Below are 18,810 nucleotides of genomic sequence, written 5' to 3'. Positions count from 1 at the left end.
ACAAAATAATTTTTGGTATGTGAGAGAGTGAGAAAATTGTTACATATGACAAATACATGAATCGTTATCTATGACAAATACATGAATCGTTATCTATAGCGAATGAGGCCATATATATTCCATAATAGAAATAGCTATTCTTGGAGCATCCACAGCAGTGGAGCTAAAAATTTAGTTATTTAGCTTCACCAAAAGTTACTTTATCTATTTTACCTACACACATGCTGCAGCAGTAGATCTATTTTAGCTTTCAACACAATAAAATAATATAAACATCACAATAAAATAATATAACCACTACAATAAAATAATATATCCCACTACCAAAAAACATCCACAGTACCAACCACAACCACCTCTACCATCAGCCATAGCCACAACCACCACCACCACCACCACCACCACCACCAACAGTCCACAGCAGGGAAAAAATGAAAAAAGAAAACTCAAATCTCCAATCTTTTTCCTCAACCCAAACCAAACAAAATCACCAATAACAAACAAAATAAAAAATCACCAATCACAAACAAGCCCAACGTTGGCGAGCTAGGTCGGCAGAAGTGGTAGGTCGGCGAGCTCCATGGGTTTCCTAATCAAGTACCCAATATCCATGAGCAAGCCAACCATGAGCAAGCACTTTGATCAGCAGCGTGGGTCTGAGGCTAATCGGCGGCTTGGGACGACTGGTAGGTCGATGATGTTAAGCTTCAGTGGCGGGGACATTGACGATGAGTTGGAGATGAGCTTGAGAGACCGGAGTTGACGATGAGTCGGAGACGTTGACGATGAGCTTGAGAGACTGGAGTTGAGAGAGTGAGCTTGAGAGAGATGAGCTTTAAAGATGAGATGAGAGTGAATGAGAGAGAGAGAGAGAGAGGCAACGGTGATAAAAGAATGAAAAAGAAAAGGAGCATGGTATTATTTTAATCGCTAGGGCAGAATAAAATATATTTTTTTTTAGCTCTCATGAACAGTGCGCATCTATCTATAGATGTGCACTGTAGCAATGGAGCTAAAAAAAAAATAGATTTAGCTCCACCGCTGGAGCACGATTTTAATGTTTGAGGAGCTAAAATATAGCAATATAGCAATATGGCACCACTGCTGTGAGTGCTCTTAATTAATAACTTTTTGGTTGAAGTTGTGATGGGATTGCAAATAGTTCAAGATGTTGAATACTTTCTTTAAAGATGGGCATGACATTGTCAACCTCTACATTGACTAATCTCTTACTAATTTGATGTCAAAATTCTTTTTATTATTCTTTTGATGATTTTCACTCCTACAATTTTGACTTGTATAAACAATACTACAGTGTAATAATTGGTGAAGAAAAAAGTTGACAATGATCGGTAGAGAGCAATGCAATGTATTCATTTATACACAAACTTTCATGTCCCTCCCCAAGCCACGTTTCTTTGCAAGTGACACTGAGGTTTTGTTCTGAGAGAGAGAGAGAGAGGTTTCAATTATAATCATGTGAGATTCATATAGTATACAATTTTGTAATTTTCTTTCCCTCGAGGAAAAGAAAGAGGAGGTAGAAACATTAAGGCTAACCACATGACATAAGACCTGGCACCTAATTCTTATTGTGGGGGGTGAAAGCCCAGACATACGTATTGGGCTGTGGGCCCTGTCCTGAGGAATATTGTACGTTCGAAGAGTAATAGCGGGTCGGGGTAGAATTCATCTGAACGCTGCCAACCCAGAAGTAGAGGAAGAGTAACGTCCGAAGAGATCACATTTTTTCCGAAGAGATTACACTCCTCGGACATAAATAGTCTTGACCCAACCAGCGAATAGAAGGTCCGAATGGACTCTCGGGCAATCCCAACAACAAAGATAAGCTCTGAGCGTATCTGGGGATGATTATGACGAGAAAATATCTTAAGGAAAAGCTGCCATCACCGCATTAAATGCACTGCAGCTGCTTTTCTGGCCGCATTAATGTGGAGAAGACCCCTGAACAGTGTAATCTCAGCTACTACCACTCACGGAGGGGCAAAGAGAGTACTTGATGGGACATGCACTCAAGTGGATGCTTAGATGAAGAACAAATGGACGATGGAGATGATAGAAATGGGTGCTATATAAGCAAGAGAGATCTCTGATAATGGGGATCGAGAAAAGATGGAGGAGAGAGGAATTAGAAAATTTCATTGTAGTTCCAAGAATTGTAACCACCTCATATTTCAATAATAAGCCTCTTCGGACAGACATTTGTAAAGGAAGATGAATATAATCTTATGTCAATGAATCCTCAAACGCTATAATTAACCTCTGTTTGACTCACACCTAGCCTAGCTCTTTCGCCCACTCTCTACAAATTCATTGTCTTGGGTTCATTGGGCTCATAACCCATCCCTCTTGGGCCTGGGCTGCCAAATCAGACCCTACACTTATAATAATATGTTTTTTTTTTCTCTCTCCCAATTGAAAATTTCCAATTGAAAAAAAAAAAATCAATAGATTCACAAGTTCAAGGCAAATCCGAATGGAAAACATCTTCCACATCCTCAGGCAGAGATTCTACCCATACATCAGTATCTGCAGATAAAACTGCTTTTTTAGCTAAACAGTGAGCTAACCTATTCCCTTCACGCCCAACATGCTGAAACAAACAGCTCCTCAACGTTCCTCCAATTCGCTTAGATTCATCAATAATGTGACCAAACAAAGTACAGCATCGACCAAAGCCCTTCAAGGCAGCAATAACTCGACTACAATCACCTTCAATAATCACTCGAAACACACACAACTCTGCAACAAACATCACTGCCCTCCGAGCCGCCAAAGCTTCAGCCATTTCAACAGACTGAACCGAGCCAATATTCTGCCGCAAAGCTTATATTGTTTCTTTCTTCATTTGCTCGGTTAAATTTACTTTGGGTTAGGTTTATGGTCGATATTTTGATTTCTTTCTATTTCTTTTCTTTTTATACCTTTTAAGGTAACAATCTTAATTCTTTTTTTAGGTCAAGAGTACAGGCTATGAATATTTGACAAACCAAAACAACAGAAGAAGTATGGTGTCAACTATTAAATAGATGAAGTGTATATAGGATTTTAAATAGAAAATTATGACACTAAAACCAAAACTTAAAAAAGAGTCACATCACATGTGTGAAGTGTGTGTGTGTGTGATGAGACTAGTGTTACTTAATGTGTATATGTAATTACTATTTTACATGGTGTGATTCTTGTTGCATGCTTCGTGCACCCTCCTTCATGGATTGGGTCACTTGCAAGCATGTAAATTATGTATATGGGACACACAAGCTTGTGAGAGGCCTAACCCTATAAAGGGTGTACACACAAAATAATTTTTGGTATGTGAGAGAGTGAGAAAATTGTTACATATGACAAATACATGAATCGTTATCTATGACAAATACATGAATCGTTATCTATAGCGAATGAGGCCATATATATTCCATAATAGAAATAGCTATTCTTGGAGCATCCACAGCAGTGGAGCTAAAAATTTAGTTATTTAGCTTCACCAAAAGTTACTTTATCTATTTTACCTACACACATGCTGCAGCAGTAGATCTATTTTAGCTTTCAACACAATAAAATAATATAAACATCACAATAAAATAATATAACCACTACAATAAAATAATATATCCCACTACCAAAAAACATCCACAGTACCAACCACAACCACCTCTACCATCAGCCATAGCCACAACCACCACCACCACCACCACCACCACCACCAACAGTCCACAGCAGGGAAAAAATGAAAAAAGAAAACTCAAATCTCCAATCTTTTTCCTCAACCCAAACCAAACAAAATCACCAATAACAAACAAAATAAAAAATCACCAATCACAAACAAGCCCAACGTTGGCGAGCTAGGTCGGCAGAAGTGGTAGGTCGGCGAGCTCCATGGGTTTCCTAATCAAGTACCCAATATCCATGAGCAAGCCAACCATGAGCAAGCACTTTGATCAGCAGCGTGGGTCTGAGGCTAATCGGCGGCTTGGGACGACTGGTAGGTCGATGATGTTAAGCTTCAGTGGCGGGGACATTGACGATGAGTTGGAGATGAGCTTGAGAGACCGGAGTTGACGATGAGTCGGAGACGTTGACGATGAGCTTGAGAGACTGGAGTTGAGAGAGTGAGCTTGAGAGAGATGAGCTTTAAAGATGAGATGAGAGTGAATGAGAGAGAGAGAGAGAGAGGCAACGGTGATAAAAGAATGAAAAAGAAAAGGAGCATGGTATTATTTTAATCGCTAGGGCAGAATAAAATATATTTTTTTTTAGCTCTCATGAACAGTGCGCATCTATCTATAGATGTGCACTGTAGCAATGGAGCTAAAAAAAAAATAGATTTAGCTCCACCGCTGGAGCACGATTTTAATGTTTGAGGAGCTAAAATATAGCAATATAGCAATATGGCACCACTGCTGTGAGTGCTCTTAATTAATAACTTTTTGGTTGAAGTTGTGATGGGATTGCAAATAGTTCAAGATGTTGAATACTTTCTTTAAAGATGGGCATGACATTGTCAACCTCTACATTGACTAATCTCTTACTAATTTGATGTCAAAATTCTTTTTATTATTCTTTTGATGATTTTCACTCCTACAATTTTGACTTGTATAAACAATACTACAGTGTAATAATTGGTGAAGAAAAAAGTTGACAATGATCGGTAGAGAGCAATGCAATGTATTCATTTATACACAAACTTTCATGTCCCTCCCCAAGCCACGTTTCTTTGCAAGTGACACTGAGGTTTTGTTCTGAGAGAGAGAGAGAGAGGTTTCAATTATAATCATGTGAGATTCATATAGTATACAATTTTGTAATTTTCTTTCCCTCGAGGAAAAGAAAGAGGAGGTAGAAACATTAAGGCTAACCACATGACATAAGACCTGGCACCTAATTCTTATTGTGGGGGGTGAAAGCCCAGACATACGTATTGGGCTGTGGGCCCTGTCCTGAGGAATATTGTACGTTCGAAGAGTAATAGCGGGTCGGGGTAGAATTCATCTGAACGCTGCCAACCCAGAAGTAGAGGAAGAGTAACGTCCGAAGAGATCACATTTTTTCCGAAGAGATTACACTCCTCGGACATAAATAGTCTTGACCCAACCAGCGAATAGAAGGTCCGAATGGACTCTCGGGCAATCCCAACAACAAAGATAAGCTCTGAGCGTATCTGGGGATGATTATGACGAGAAAATATCTTAAGGAAAAGCTGCCATCACCGCATTAAATGCACTGCAGCTGCTTTTCTGGCCGCATTAATGTGGAGAAGACCCCTGAACAGTGTAATCTCAGCTACTACCACTCACGGAGGGGCAAAGAGAGTACTTGATGGGACATGCACTCAAGTGGATGCTTAGATGAAGAACAAATGGACGATGGAGATGATAGAAATGGGTGCTATATAAGCAAGAGAGATCTCTGATAATGGGGATCGAGAAAAGATGGAGGAGAGAGGAATTAGAAAATTTCATTGTAGTTCCAAGAATTGTAACCACCTCATATTTCAATAATAAGCCTCTTCGGACAGACATTTGTAAAGGAAGATGAATATAATCTTATGTCAATGAATCCTCAAACGCTATAATTAACCTCTGTTTGACTCACACCTAGCCTAGCTCTTTCGCCCACTCTCTACAAATTCATTGTCTTGGGTTCATTGGGCTCATAACCCATCCCTCTTGGGCCTGGGCTGCCAAATCAGACCCTACACTTATAATAATATGTTTTTTTTTTCTCTCTCCCAATTGAAAATTTCCAATTGAAAAAAAAAAAATCAATAGATTTTTAAATTTTAAATATAGTTCAATAAAATAAAAAATAGGAAAGTACAAAAAAATCAACTAATTAAATTGTTCCAATTTGGTCCAATGCAGTCCATTGTCCATTCAATCTATTTCAGTCTACTTCTTTCAGTTTGGTGAATTCGGTCCAATATGGTGATGCTTTGGAAGTAGGAGCTGCTTCATTTGTGTCACCTTCTTAACATAATTTTGGTAGGTTCTTGATGAAATTACATTTTTCTTATGTTATTAAAGTCTTGTATTTTTTTTTCTAATATAAGTGATGATTTTACTTATATCTGCTTTATCTTTAGGTCATTCAAAAGGTATAGAGAATGAACCATTTGTAAGAAACAAAAGCTTAAGCATGACATCTATTATTTTATGCTTCTATTGAGCTACATTAGTGTATCATTTCAGTCTAGTTTGGTTCACTTTAGTCCATTTGGTCCACTTCGGTCTACTTCAGTCCATTTTGTTCCATTTTGATCCATTTTGTCCAATTTGGTGATGCTTTAGAAGTTTGTTTAGAAAGATGAGCTACTTCATTGACAATTTTGTCACATTCTCAGCGTAATATTGGTAGGTTCTTGATAAAATTGCATTTTTCTTATATTATTAAATTCTTGTATTATCTACTTCATCTTTAGACCATTTAGAACGTATAGAGAATGAATTGTATGTGAGTATTAGAAAAAATTCTAACCACACAAATTCTAACCATACATCACATAATTTCAAAATATCTTATCCTATCACCGCGCACCCTTGGTGCAGTGGTCACTCCACAAGTATAAATGTTTGTGGGGTGTAAGAGGCAAGAGCTAAGGTTCAAGTTTTCAGGAGAGAGCTTCATACACATATACACTTAGATTAGGTTAGAGTAGAAATTTTATCTTGTATAATATATATATATATATATATCTCACCTTATACAATAATTGAAAGTAAAATGCATTATATTTCGTTAAAAAAAAATTACAAAATTTAAAACAATTTCAAATAATAAATATAGATAGCTTAATTTAGAAACATTGTATAAACTATAATTCGTTAGAAAATAATCACACCATTTTTAAGAAGGGTATGGTATTTACACATATAAGTCCTATATAATATTTTAATTTTTCACTTAACAAAAAAACAAATCATCAATTTTTTTTCTCGCATCACGTGGGTCTGTGACTAGTAAATATATTGGTGCTACATCAACAACATGAAAAATAAATTCTTTAATTATTTTTTTATTGTGTTTAAATGTTGACACATCAATTTATAGAAGTTTATGTAAAATAAGATTTGAAGTATCTCTAGCTAATCTATACTACTATTTAAGGAACTTTTTTAGTTTGGGATGGACATTATGATGGTTTAAAAATACTTTTAAATCCTAAATTTAAGTAGAGATAAAACTAAAGGACAATCCGATAAAAATACATTTCTAAAACATTACCAACAAAATAAGACTACTCTTCTATTGGTTTTCAAACTAGGTATTAAAATATTTTTTTATATATAAAATACAGTATTAAGATATTTGAATTCCTTCCATGTTTTCACTTTTCTCTTGTTTTTTTTTTTTTTTTTTTTTCCCCTAAACGGTTATAATAAATTTTAAAAGTTTGACACATCCTTTTTCCCAAAAATTTTTTTTTTTTTTTTTTTTTTTTTTCCCCTAAACGGTTATAATAAATTTTAAAAGTTTGACACATCCTTTTTCCCAAAAATTAGCACACACCATATCTATTTAAATAAAACCACACGTACCTTTTAGTTTTTTTGCACAAGCTTTTGGATTGCCTCAACTTTTTGCTCACTTCATCACCATCTCCAATTTTAGAAAGATTTGTTTCCATTGATATTGCTGAAATTATTAATTGGTTAATTTGTGTTTTTTTTTTTTGGTAATGTTTTTACTAGTCTTACGCTTTTTTTTAATCTTTCTTTTTTATCTCTTTCTCAAGTCTATCTCTATAGTTCCTTTGATCTCCACAATTTTTTTTCTCACTTCATCACAATCTTTCTTTTCAAAGAGGCATGTTTCCCATATAAAGAGTAAAGATGAGACTGTGAGGGTTTGGGATATGTCTTGTTATCTTCTTGTTCTTTTTTGTCATTTTTATATTATATTTTCATTTTATTAGTTGATTTTGGTTTGAAAGTGTACATTTCTCTTCTACATTGATAGTTCTAAAGTCAAATGTAGAAGATGAATCATTACCACCAATGTTATTGTATTTATATTTAGGTAGATATTAATTTGGTTTTGGTGAATTAATTTCTTTCATTTTCAAGAACTCCGTCTATACACCTTTACTATTTGGGTGGAATCGTGAAAGCCTACTATTTTTTTGCAATCAATGGTTATTCTGGATTTTGCTTTGGTTAATGTGGATTTTGTTTTAGTGAGGCTAGTATCACTAAAACATGTGAACTTAAATATCTTGAAACACATAATAAATAACAAAAAAAAAAAAAAAAAAGGAAATGCTAACGAATGTCCTTAGGGTATTGGTTAATAATCCATTTAAAGAAAAATTTTATGGAAAAAGAAAAAAAAAAGCAATTAATGTTTTGACAACTTTTTTCATTTTCCATAAAATGGTGTCAAAACTTTTCTAAAATGGATTGTTAATTAATGTCCTAAGGGCACTCATTAGCATGATCCAAAAAAATAATCAAATTCCAACACAAACATATAGTACATATATGTAGCTCCAAAGGAAATTAGAAAAAATATAAACCTGTTCTCTAGAGCTATTGATCTACCATAAACAAAAAAGCAAAGGAAAATTAAGCGTTGTTCATTCCAAATTATCTGCAACCCCGTCTTCCCTTTAAGTAAAAAGACTCTTCACGTATAGGTAAAAGCCTTTTAGCTGTATCCACCAATTAGGTCCATTATCAATTTGAACATCCTTAACTTTTTGGGAAGTAGGATGATACAATACCAACCGCCCTTTCATGGTCATCAGCAATAATCTAAAATTCTTCCAAAACCCCCAAAGCTTCTCAACACCGCTAATGGGTACAACCTTATGAGTTTTACTCCAAGACTCCTTAACACCATATTCATGCATCACCCATAAGTCAAAACTCCAAAACTCGATTGTTTCCATGTATTAAATATGGAAACAATTAATTCATTCATTCAAGACACCATGGGTTCCATGCCAATAATAAATAGTCATCACAATTGTTTGGATGAAACAATCAAATCGGTTTTCATCATCCTTGGCATCCCACCTGCCAACTAATGACACGGACCATTTATGCATGTGCTCATCAATGGAGGCCAAAATGGGCATTTGCCCCTTTCGCCCAAAATAAGTAGCAAAATGCCCTTATTCTGAAATTATCTAACAAAATGCTCCTGTTTTGAAACTCGATTTTTCTAAAAATCGAGTTTCAATGAAAAACTCGATTTAATGAAAATCGAGTTACTTGCAATATGTTATATAGAACTCGAGTTCCTTGTAATTTTTTTTTTTAAAAAGTTTTTTAGCTATGACTCAATTTTCTAAAAATTGAGTTTTTTTTTAGAAAATCGAGTTTAAACTAGGGGCTTATAGTTAAATAGTTTCAGAACATGGACATTTTGTTAATTGTTTTGGGCGAAATGAGCAAATGCCCATTTTGGCCCATCAATGGATATTTGCAATGCCACATGCTCAAAGTTTCAGGAACATCATGAAGTTGTCTCCAAGAATCAGTACTTAGGGTGTATATTTCAAATTTGTCACCAAATTTGCTTCCCACATTTCTTATCACCTTGATATCATTAGTGTTGGGATCAAACCAAATTCCAACATGCTTACATGCATAGAAGTACGACTTTGAAGTCCTTTCCCCTTGGTGATATTGAATTCTGGGAAAGCCTTCACTTCTCTAGTCGCAGGAATCCATAGAAAAGTTTTGACATATGACTCATATAAACAAAAGATACCATTACAACAATCAACAACTCGCATTACAGCTTCCATCTTTTCGGTGAATTCTATGTGTTTAATAGCAGAGGCATCAGCAGCACTGTCAACTAGTGTTTCAGCAGAGAGCGAAGAGAAGATGCTATATTGAACAGTTTTGTCATATTCACTAATAAGGAGATGAGTTCCAAAATTTGTTTTGTTATTTACATGGTGATCAGTGATGAAACTATGGCTTTCGATAAGGGCGTACCATGATTTGCATATGCACTTGAGTGAGATATGTCGTGTGCTTAAAGTGAAACTCTGCTATAAAAGGTCCTGAGAAGTTTAAAAATATTATTCTAATTTTGAAACTCAGTTTACAATATTGTATATTTTAATATAATAAAACTTGCAAGCTATATATTGTCCCTGCATTAAGTGGCTCAATAAATGTATATCTTCATAGTTAATTTAGGGCTTTTTTTTAATAATTTTTATGGGAAGTTAATTTAGGATTTTAAGCCACTCAATAATTATTTTGATAATTTTGATAATATTTGTAAATGTTTTTTTTAGATAAAATTTTGATTAAACCGTGTATCCGTGCATCGCACAAAGTCAAAGACATGCGACTAGTATGTACAACTAAAATAATATTGTCCTTGTAACGGCGGTTAGAAATTTAAAATTTTATTTTAATTATTCTGTTATCGACTAAATTTTTATGAAACATATTCAACTACTAGCCACTAGAATTTTATTTATTTTGGGAAAATTATATATATATATATATATATTTTTTTTCTCTACATGCATAGAAGTACGACTTTGAAGTCCTTTCCCCTTGGTGATATTGAATTCTGGGAAAGCCTTCACTTCTCTAGTCGCAGGAATCCATAGAAAAGTTTTGACATATGACTCATATAAACAAAAGATACCATTACAACAATCAACAACTCGCATTACAGCTTCCATCTTTTCGGTGAATTCTATGTGTTTAATAGCAGAGGCATCAGCAGCACTGTCAACTAGTGTTTCAGCAGAGAGCGAAGAGAAGATGCTATATTGAACAGTTTTGTCATATTCACTAATAAGGAGATGAGTTCCAAAATTTGTTTTGTTATTTACATGGTGATCAGTGATGAAACTATGGCTTTCGATAAGGGCGTACCATGATTTGCATATGCACTTGAGTGAGATATGTCGTGTGCTTAAAGTGAAACTCTGCTATAAAAGGTCCTGAGAAGTTTAAAAATATTATTCTAATTTTGAAACTCAGTTTACAATATTGTATATTTTAATATAATAAAACTTGCAAGCTATATATTGTCCCTGCATTAAGTGGCTCAATAAATGTATATCTTCATAGTTAATTTAGGGCTTTTTTTTAATAATTTTTATGGGAAGTTAATTTAGGATTTTAAGCCACTCAATAATTATTTTGATAATTTTGATAATATTTGTAAATGTTTTTTTTAGATAAAATTTTGATTAAACCGTGTATCCGTGCATCGCACAAAGTCAAAGACATGCGACTAGTATGTACAACTAAAATAATATTGTCCTTGTAACGGCGGTTAGAAATTTAAAATTTTATTTTAATTATTCTGTTATCGACTAAATTTTTATGAAACATATTCAACTACTAGCCACTAGAATTTTATTTATTTTGGGAAAATTATATATATATATTTTCTCTTACCTATGGGGTTTGTGCAATGTTGGTTCCTTAATCAAAGAGTTCTAATTTGTCATTGAAACTTTAAAAAGAAAAGAATTCCGTCTCTCAAACTACTTTCCATCCATTTCTTACTTTCATTTTTAATTTCTTAAATTATGGGGTTAATTCAATTTTGATCCCTTTAATATGAGGAGCATTTCGTTAGTGTATATGAAGGGAAAATAGAGGGAGAGAATAAATTGTTACATTTTAAAAAAATTGAGAGAGCAAAAATAACTTTTTTTAAAAAATTTATGAAAGAACAAAATCAAACAGACCCATTTGAAGGACCAAATTATATAATTTAACTCTCTTTTTTTTCTTCTTTTTTTTCTTCTTCTTCTTCTAGTACATAAAATTAGGCCTGCAGGTTAAAAATCGTTGTGCCAACCACACATGCCTTCCTAGAAATATAACCGCGGTTTTAAAATCAGGCCGAACTGATTGATCAACCCGGTTAATCATGAACAAACTACCAATTCAATTTTTACAAGCTACTGAATTGAGGGCCAAAATGGCTTAAAGCCATTCGAACTGCAGTTCATCTCTCTCATCCTCACTTCTCTTCAATTCTCTCAGATCACCTCTCTCTCTCTCTCTCTCTCTCATCAGATCACTGTGCAGTGGCCAAGATTTATCTTTGTTTATTAGTTATTACTGGGAACTAACAGGTGCAGATATAGATATCGTCATACAGATTTATGTAGTGTCTTAATTTTTGTTTTTTGATAATTATTTGTCTTAACTATTATTTGCTTGCGATCAAACTCAAATGTTAAGAGCACATTCACCTTAGAAAGAAAAGTTGAAATCATCATAATAGTTTCCTAAAAAGAATACAACTCCTATACCCATCATGCATACAACCCAAAAGGCAGATTTGAAATTAATACTTAAAGTCAAATATAAAACTGTATCATTTGAAACATATTATAATAAAAAGGGAAGAAAGAGAATAACGCATTCATTTGGCAGAAGAATACATTTGCTTTTATGCTCTAAGAGACCACTAAAAGCTTTGAGAAACTGTCGGAACTCACAAGAAAATCAAATAATATCAGCTGACACATTAATGCCAGGTTAAACCACTTTGAATTTAGCTTAGAGCCATGTGGGGGGACGGTGTCTTCTAATTCACTATCGCAACATTGATGGCGGCATACTTATTTCTGTAGAATATAAAATGTTACAAAAACAAGACCTAAACAAATCAATCAAAATGCCGGGCCCTGACTGCTCTCCATGGGCATCGATTTGTAAAATGGAACAAATTATCCAAGACCAGACCCCAGAAAGGATAATGATGAGTAAATAAACAAGAAATGAAAAGCAAACTAGTAGCGGTTCCAGTAGGTCCTGCGTCTGAACCAGTTGTAGTCAGGCAAACTCTGGATGGGCCCCATGGCAGCAATTGCAATTTCCTGCCAAACCAAACAATGGACGAAGACAACTTCGAAATCAAAATTTGAACATTGGACTGGCCAAAAAGTTCCATTAATTATTCTGCGTTTGATTTAGCCAGTAAGTTAGTAGGTTATAGTCCTTACCTTGTCCCAAATAAATCGGTTTGCAACACGTTTGATGGTGCTTGCATCAACAGCATCAATTCTGGCAAACAACTCTGCGAATGGTATTCTTCGGCCGTATGTAAGTAGCTGCATACATTGGCATATCAACAAAGATATAATTAGCAATTATATGTATAGCACAGAAGAGATTTCCAGTAATATATGACATATACAGTGGTCACTAACATATAAAAGTCACACGCATCACCTTTCCAAATTATCTAAATAGCCACTAAATCATAGGGGATTGATGTTCCAAAATGGGGTTTAAGAGAACATACATCAAGCAAGATACAAGATGCATGTTGAACTAAGGAAGCACCCAGTGAAGAAATCAAACTGACCAACTAAGAGGTCAAATCAGTTCCTCAAATGATATGATTCAGATCAAATTAAACAACACAAAGACTGCATGAAAAAGTTAAGTTCTTTCTGCTTGGCAGTGTTTCCATATTACCTATTGTCCTTGGGCTTAGAATACAACAACGAAAACATAAACGAATAACTGTCTTCTCTCATTTATTGTTTTAATAAGAAAAGAGTCACACCTGGCGCCCAATATCTTCAGCTACAGGACTTGTCCCATCTATGTGCAGCAGAAGAGAAGATTTTAACTGCAACAAAAGATACCAGTAAGTAGCAGTGGCTATAGGAATACTAACTTATATAGAGGACGAACATGAACCTCAACAAATTTTTATACAGAAACAAATTAACAGATGATAATCAAGACCTTTCTTAACCCCATTTAAGTGAGATCTGCAAAACCATATCTAAGAATACTACCTGAACATATTAGATCCGATGTAAAAAGGTCCAAAACAACAATGAGATTGAGAAAATTCATGTGCACACGTCTAGAATTTGACTCTCCCTACCACTGTTAGCATCAATAATACTATATTGTGGAGGAATATAAATTAACTCTTAGGAAATATCTGTTATTATTATTATTATTATTTGTTTTGCTTGGTAGTATCTGTTAACATTATCATCTAACAACCCAATGAAAGTAATTATTAAACATAAGGCAAATAAAATTTTCAGGTCATTGCCATGGAGAACACAGCAGTAACAGAAAGACCAGAAACACTACAAATTCAGATACAGTTCTCTCACATTTTACTATTAATGTGATGTACATTCTTATCATAAATTAATCATGAATATGACTATATCTTCATTATGCAAGATCTAGAACTTCCATCCCATATGTCCAGCAATTCTTAGTCTTCCTTACAACTTTACAATTCAAACATAAAACCCATTAAATCATGTAAACTTCAAGTAAATAATTCCACTCCAAAAGGAATCAAAGCTGCTAAAGTTGAAAGTCAAATAGGGTCAAATTAATATTACCAAGTATGTAATTTGCTTGATTGTTTTGTCCCAATCTTGGATGACTCTTTTTTGGTCTTAATAAAATTCATTATTTATAAAAAATATATATGATCAAATAGACTTAAAATATTTCATAATGATCATGAAAAGCACATATGTTCCATGTCATGAGATGGCCAAGTGTAATATTAAAGTCTAAAGTAGAAAGATTAAGAAAAGGCAACAAAAATCCAGCCTTGCTTTGCTAGTTACTTCATGTACACTATCAACCTGGAAAAAGTCTCTCTCTTAGTTGACCACTGGATTAAACAACACTTGATCAAAGTTATCATACTTGTCATTAGATAATTTTTTACTATTTTTTTCCTCCCCTTTTGAGCAGTATTCCACTAGCTTTTAGTGCGAACATCAAATAGTAAAATACAGAGGTTTGGATTATACGATTACCCTAGGGCAAAATAATATAGACAGCTATTACTGAGTGACCAAAGGTATACCACATTAAACTGACCTTTCTCTCATGTTTTTTGAAAAGGGAAGCATACAGTTTTATGGAACAGGATGATAAACAAAAGGATACAACTGAAAATGCATAAAAAAGAGTAACAATCTGACATGTAACAGGACATCAATGGGAGACTATAGTCTATTTGTTAACATCTGAAAAAAGAATGGAAAATTGGTTGAGTGCCATTATGGTCAATCGTCATTAGGAATAACAATCTGACATGTCTTAGGAATGTGTCCCGCTTAATGGTCAATCATAAATAAATGGCGCCTCTTGCAACCAATGATTAGTTTGAATAAACATTCTACAGAGAATGGAAAAAAGCTAGCAATCACTATTTAAATTCACTAAAACAATTTTGATTATATATATATATATATATCTTATACCAACATAAAATGAAAGCATTGGTGGCTACCTGATTACGTGCACGAGTTACATCAGCTTCAGAAACTCGATAACATAACTTGGTTGTCTCATACATTATTGCATATGCTAAATCATCCACGCAATCAGGCTGAAATAAAAAGATAGCAAACCAAAAAAAATAATAATAATAAAAATCAGATATCTGTGACAATGCATTTTTTTTTTTTTAAATTGAAAGGCTCATATATACATGACTATCCAACAAACTTGCAGTTGATGATTGAAAGGTACAGAATACAGACAATAGCAGAATCTCTTCTAAATACCACTTAAAATATTAACATATACACATACACAAAGGCACGTCCAGGGACAAAACAACCAGATGAGCAGTCATCACAACCTCAAACTGAATCTTACATCAGTAATCACTATATTTGTTACAAACAAAAGCAAAATTTCAAGGGACAAATTGAAAAACCACTGATAACAGAAGACCCAAAAAAGAAATATGACAAAAGAGGAATCAATTAAAAAAAAGCTGAATATAAAAACAATCTAATGACAAAGCCTGAAGAAGTCCTGGCTGGCTAGTAAACTTTACAAGGTTTAAAAAGTTACAATAACTCAATAGGCACTAAACTTTCTTGTCCACATCTTGTCATCAAAGAGAATAATAAGTATTCAAAAGGCAGCTGAATGCATATTATATTCTGTTAAAAGCTAGGGTAGCAAACATCACCTTAGCAACAGCATAAACACCAAATAGACCAGTGTCTTTATAATTGGTGTTAAAAGACATCATGCTCTCTGCAATTTCATTAATGCCAACCCTTTGTGCAAGCTCAGAACTGTTTAAAGATTATCAAAATTATCAATGCATGTGCTTAAAAAGGAAAATTTTGTTGATGAATTCAAGTAGCCCAAGTTAGAAATCCATGTGCCATAAAGGTGTTTAGTTCTCAAAAAGAGCTCACCCCATGTGCTTTCCTCCACTGGCACTTTTGTTCCATGAGCCCAACATAGCCTGCATGACCATCAGAGCAATGGAATCTGGATCCGTCCAAGATGCTCCACTAAAAGCAACCGCGAATTGTGCCAAAGGAATATCATCATCAATTATCCTAACCTGGTTTATAGAACATTAATAAAGTTTAATATATTAAAGAAATAATTGTTATTGGGAATAAGAAGAGATTACAGTGTACTTAAGATATATCTCGCCCACCTCGGAACCAGTAAAATCCGTTGGTTCTTTTGCAACTAACTGAGTAGCTGTGGTGGGATCTGATGACAACTTTGTGAACAATTTTTTTACTTGCTCAACAATTTCCTCATGCTTCACAGCTCCAGAAGCAGCAATGACCTGATAGATCCCAAATAAAACACCCATTAGCATAAGTTCCCAAAGCATGCCTTGCAAATCAATGCAAAATCCAATAGAACTAAACCGAAGACAACATCTTCACCAATCCTAAGGATCCACTATATACGAGCAGAAAACTGATGAAGAAAGTCAATAGTTTTTTGCATACCATTCTGGGAGCTGTATAGTGTGTTTGTATATAGCTCTGGAGATGATCTTTAGTGATTGTCTTAATATTTTGAGCAGGTCCAAGAATAGTTCTACCCAAAGGAGTGTACTGAAACGCAGTTGCATGCAAATGATCGAAAATAACTTCCTCAGTTTGCCCCTCAACCTGCAACAGTTACATGACATAAAACCTTTAATCATAAGAAGCAATATAGAAAAAAAGCACCAGCCAATTCACTATGATCTTAACAAGTAATCAAACACCATAAATGTACAGAATTTGTGTTAGCATTTAGCAAACTAATTAAATTGCAGTAAGGTATTGGATATTAATCTTCCAAATATCAGTTAAATAGTATATGAAAAATTCGATGTCCAGTTGGGAACAACTTATTTAGCTAAAACTGAAACTTTTTTGCTGAAAGTACGGTAAAAAAAAAAAAAAAAAAACTAAAAGTTAGCTGAATAGTAAAGTGGAACTCATGAATAATATCAAAAAGTGCAATGTAATTGCGAAAAAAAAAGAAAAAAAAAAAAAGAACAAACAAACAATTTGTTACGTGCTGTACATTAGATTCCCCAGTTAAATGTAAACACGTGACTGCACTGACCAATGAAACACAAGCAGTATTATCATTACCAAGGATAATTAAACGGTATTATCTTTTTCGATTTTTGAATTTAATTGAGGAACCTATATAACTCAAAATCATGTGTGCTTGTATGTACAAGTTATTTGCAAATAAAAGTTTTTATCCATCTTTATATGTTTGAATATAATTAGGAAACCTAATATACTACACCTAAATAACTGTATCTAAGTTTTAGCATTGAATGTACCATACTTTGACTCAAAATCATATGAATGTGTGCATGTACAATTTATAAGCAAAAACCCACTTACCTTTAATTGAACAAAACTTAGGTTATGATATTTTTGCTATAAAACCCATATCCAAGACATTGGCATTAGAACTTTTACCTCCTCCATTTCCCTGAGAATCACGTCGCGCTCGCGGTTGATGCGGTTATCATCAAACTTAGAATTCTGCAAGATATCGGCCAAGATATCCAGCGCCCGAGGCACGTCCTTGTCCATGACTCTCGCATAGTATGTAGTCTGCTCTCTGGAAGTGTAGGCATTGAGATGACCTCCCATATTCTCGATCTCCTCTTCCAACTGCCTCGCGGTCCGCTTCTCCGTCCCTTTAAATATCATATGCTCCAAGAAATGCGCCGTGCCGTTGGTCTCATCGGTCTCGAATCTCGACCCGGCGTCGATCCATACCCCGACGGTGGCGGTCTTCGCAGCCAGGTTCGATTCGGTGGCGACGCGGAGACCGTTAGGCAAGGTGGTTACGCGGGTCTCCGGAGCCGAGAGGATCCGAGTGTGGTCCGCTAGCTCCGGGTGGGGCGACCCGTATTTGAGGAACCGGGGATCCGGGTTGTCGAGCTGCTTGATCTTGGCTTTGACGGCTTCGGCTAGGCGGTCGTAGATCATGGCAGTTGGCGGAGGAGGGGAGGCGGCTGGAGCTGATGAAGGTGTGGCGATCGTGGGTGAGGTTGAGGATGATCGGACGGTCTGGGATAGAGCTGATGTTACCGCCCGGTGGGACCGGCGAGATAGAGACAAGAGGTGCTTCATCGCCATGACTGACTCACTGAGACTCTCTCTCTCTCTCTAGGGTTTGAGTGGAGAAGAGTCTTGTGAAGAATTGGGAAGAAAGATTTGAGATTTTCAAGAGGGATGGGGTGCCAGATTATGAAAAGTACGACGTCGTTTTGGGTTTATGAGGCTTTTTTCCCTTAGTCGATGGCTTGTGAACTAGTTGCTAACTATTGACTTTGAAAAAAAAAAAAAATGCTGTTCCATCCCTTCCTCTCCCTCGGGGCTCGAGTCAATTCAGGTAACGGCTAGTTTTGAAGGATGAGCAGAAGAGAGCTTGTCAAACTCAGTTTTGGAATCTGAGAGCTCCACAGGTCTTTCTAGTACTCCTTCCCCTCAAAGCAAAACTAGTCTATCTCCTCATCCAATGACAACCATGAGGAGGCTACTCCTTCTTCCAAAGT

The 18,810-nt window shown here is 35.1% G+C and overlaps 1 protein-coding gene across 1 annotated transcript; it reads right to left on the bottom strand.

The window, feature by feature from the left end:
- Positions 1-12,356: 12,356 nt before the first annotated feature.
- On the bottom strand, positions 12,357-18,510 carry LOC112027346 (probable mitochondrial-processing peptidase subunit beta, mitochondrial). Its single transcript, XM_024060027.2, has 9 exons — positions 17,723-18,510; positions 16,742-16,906; positions 16,435-16,572; positions 16,184-16,335; positions 15,949-16,057; positions 15,256-15,354; positions 13,537-13,602; positions 12,968-13,075; positions 12,357-12,841 (listed from the first exon to the last, which is right to left on the bottom strand). Exons 1-9 carry the CDS (start codon positions 18,389-18,391, stop codon positions 12,755-12,757), a joined length of 1,593 nt encoding a protein of 530 aa, XP_023915795.1. The 5' UTR covers positions 18,392-18,510; the 3' UTR covers positions 12,357-12,754.
- Between the last annotated feature and the right edge of the window lie 300 nt (positions 18,511-18,810).

The sequence above is a fragment of the Quercus suber genome, unplaced genomic scaffold (genome assembly GCF_002906115.3).
Source record: "Quercus suber isolate HL8 unplaced genomic scaffold, Cork oak 2.0 scaffold_141, whole genome shotgun sequence".
NCBI classification, from domain to species: Eukaryota; Viridiplantae; Streptophyta; class Magnoliopsida; order Fagales; family Fagaceae; genus Quercus; species Quercus suber.
Note: the sequence above shows the minus strand (reverse complement) of the source record. Positions and strands in the feature narration are given on the sequence as shown.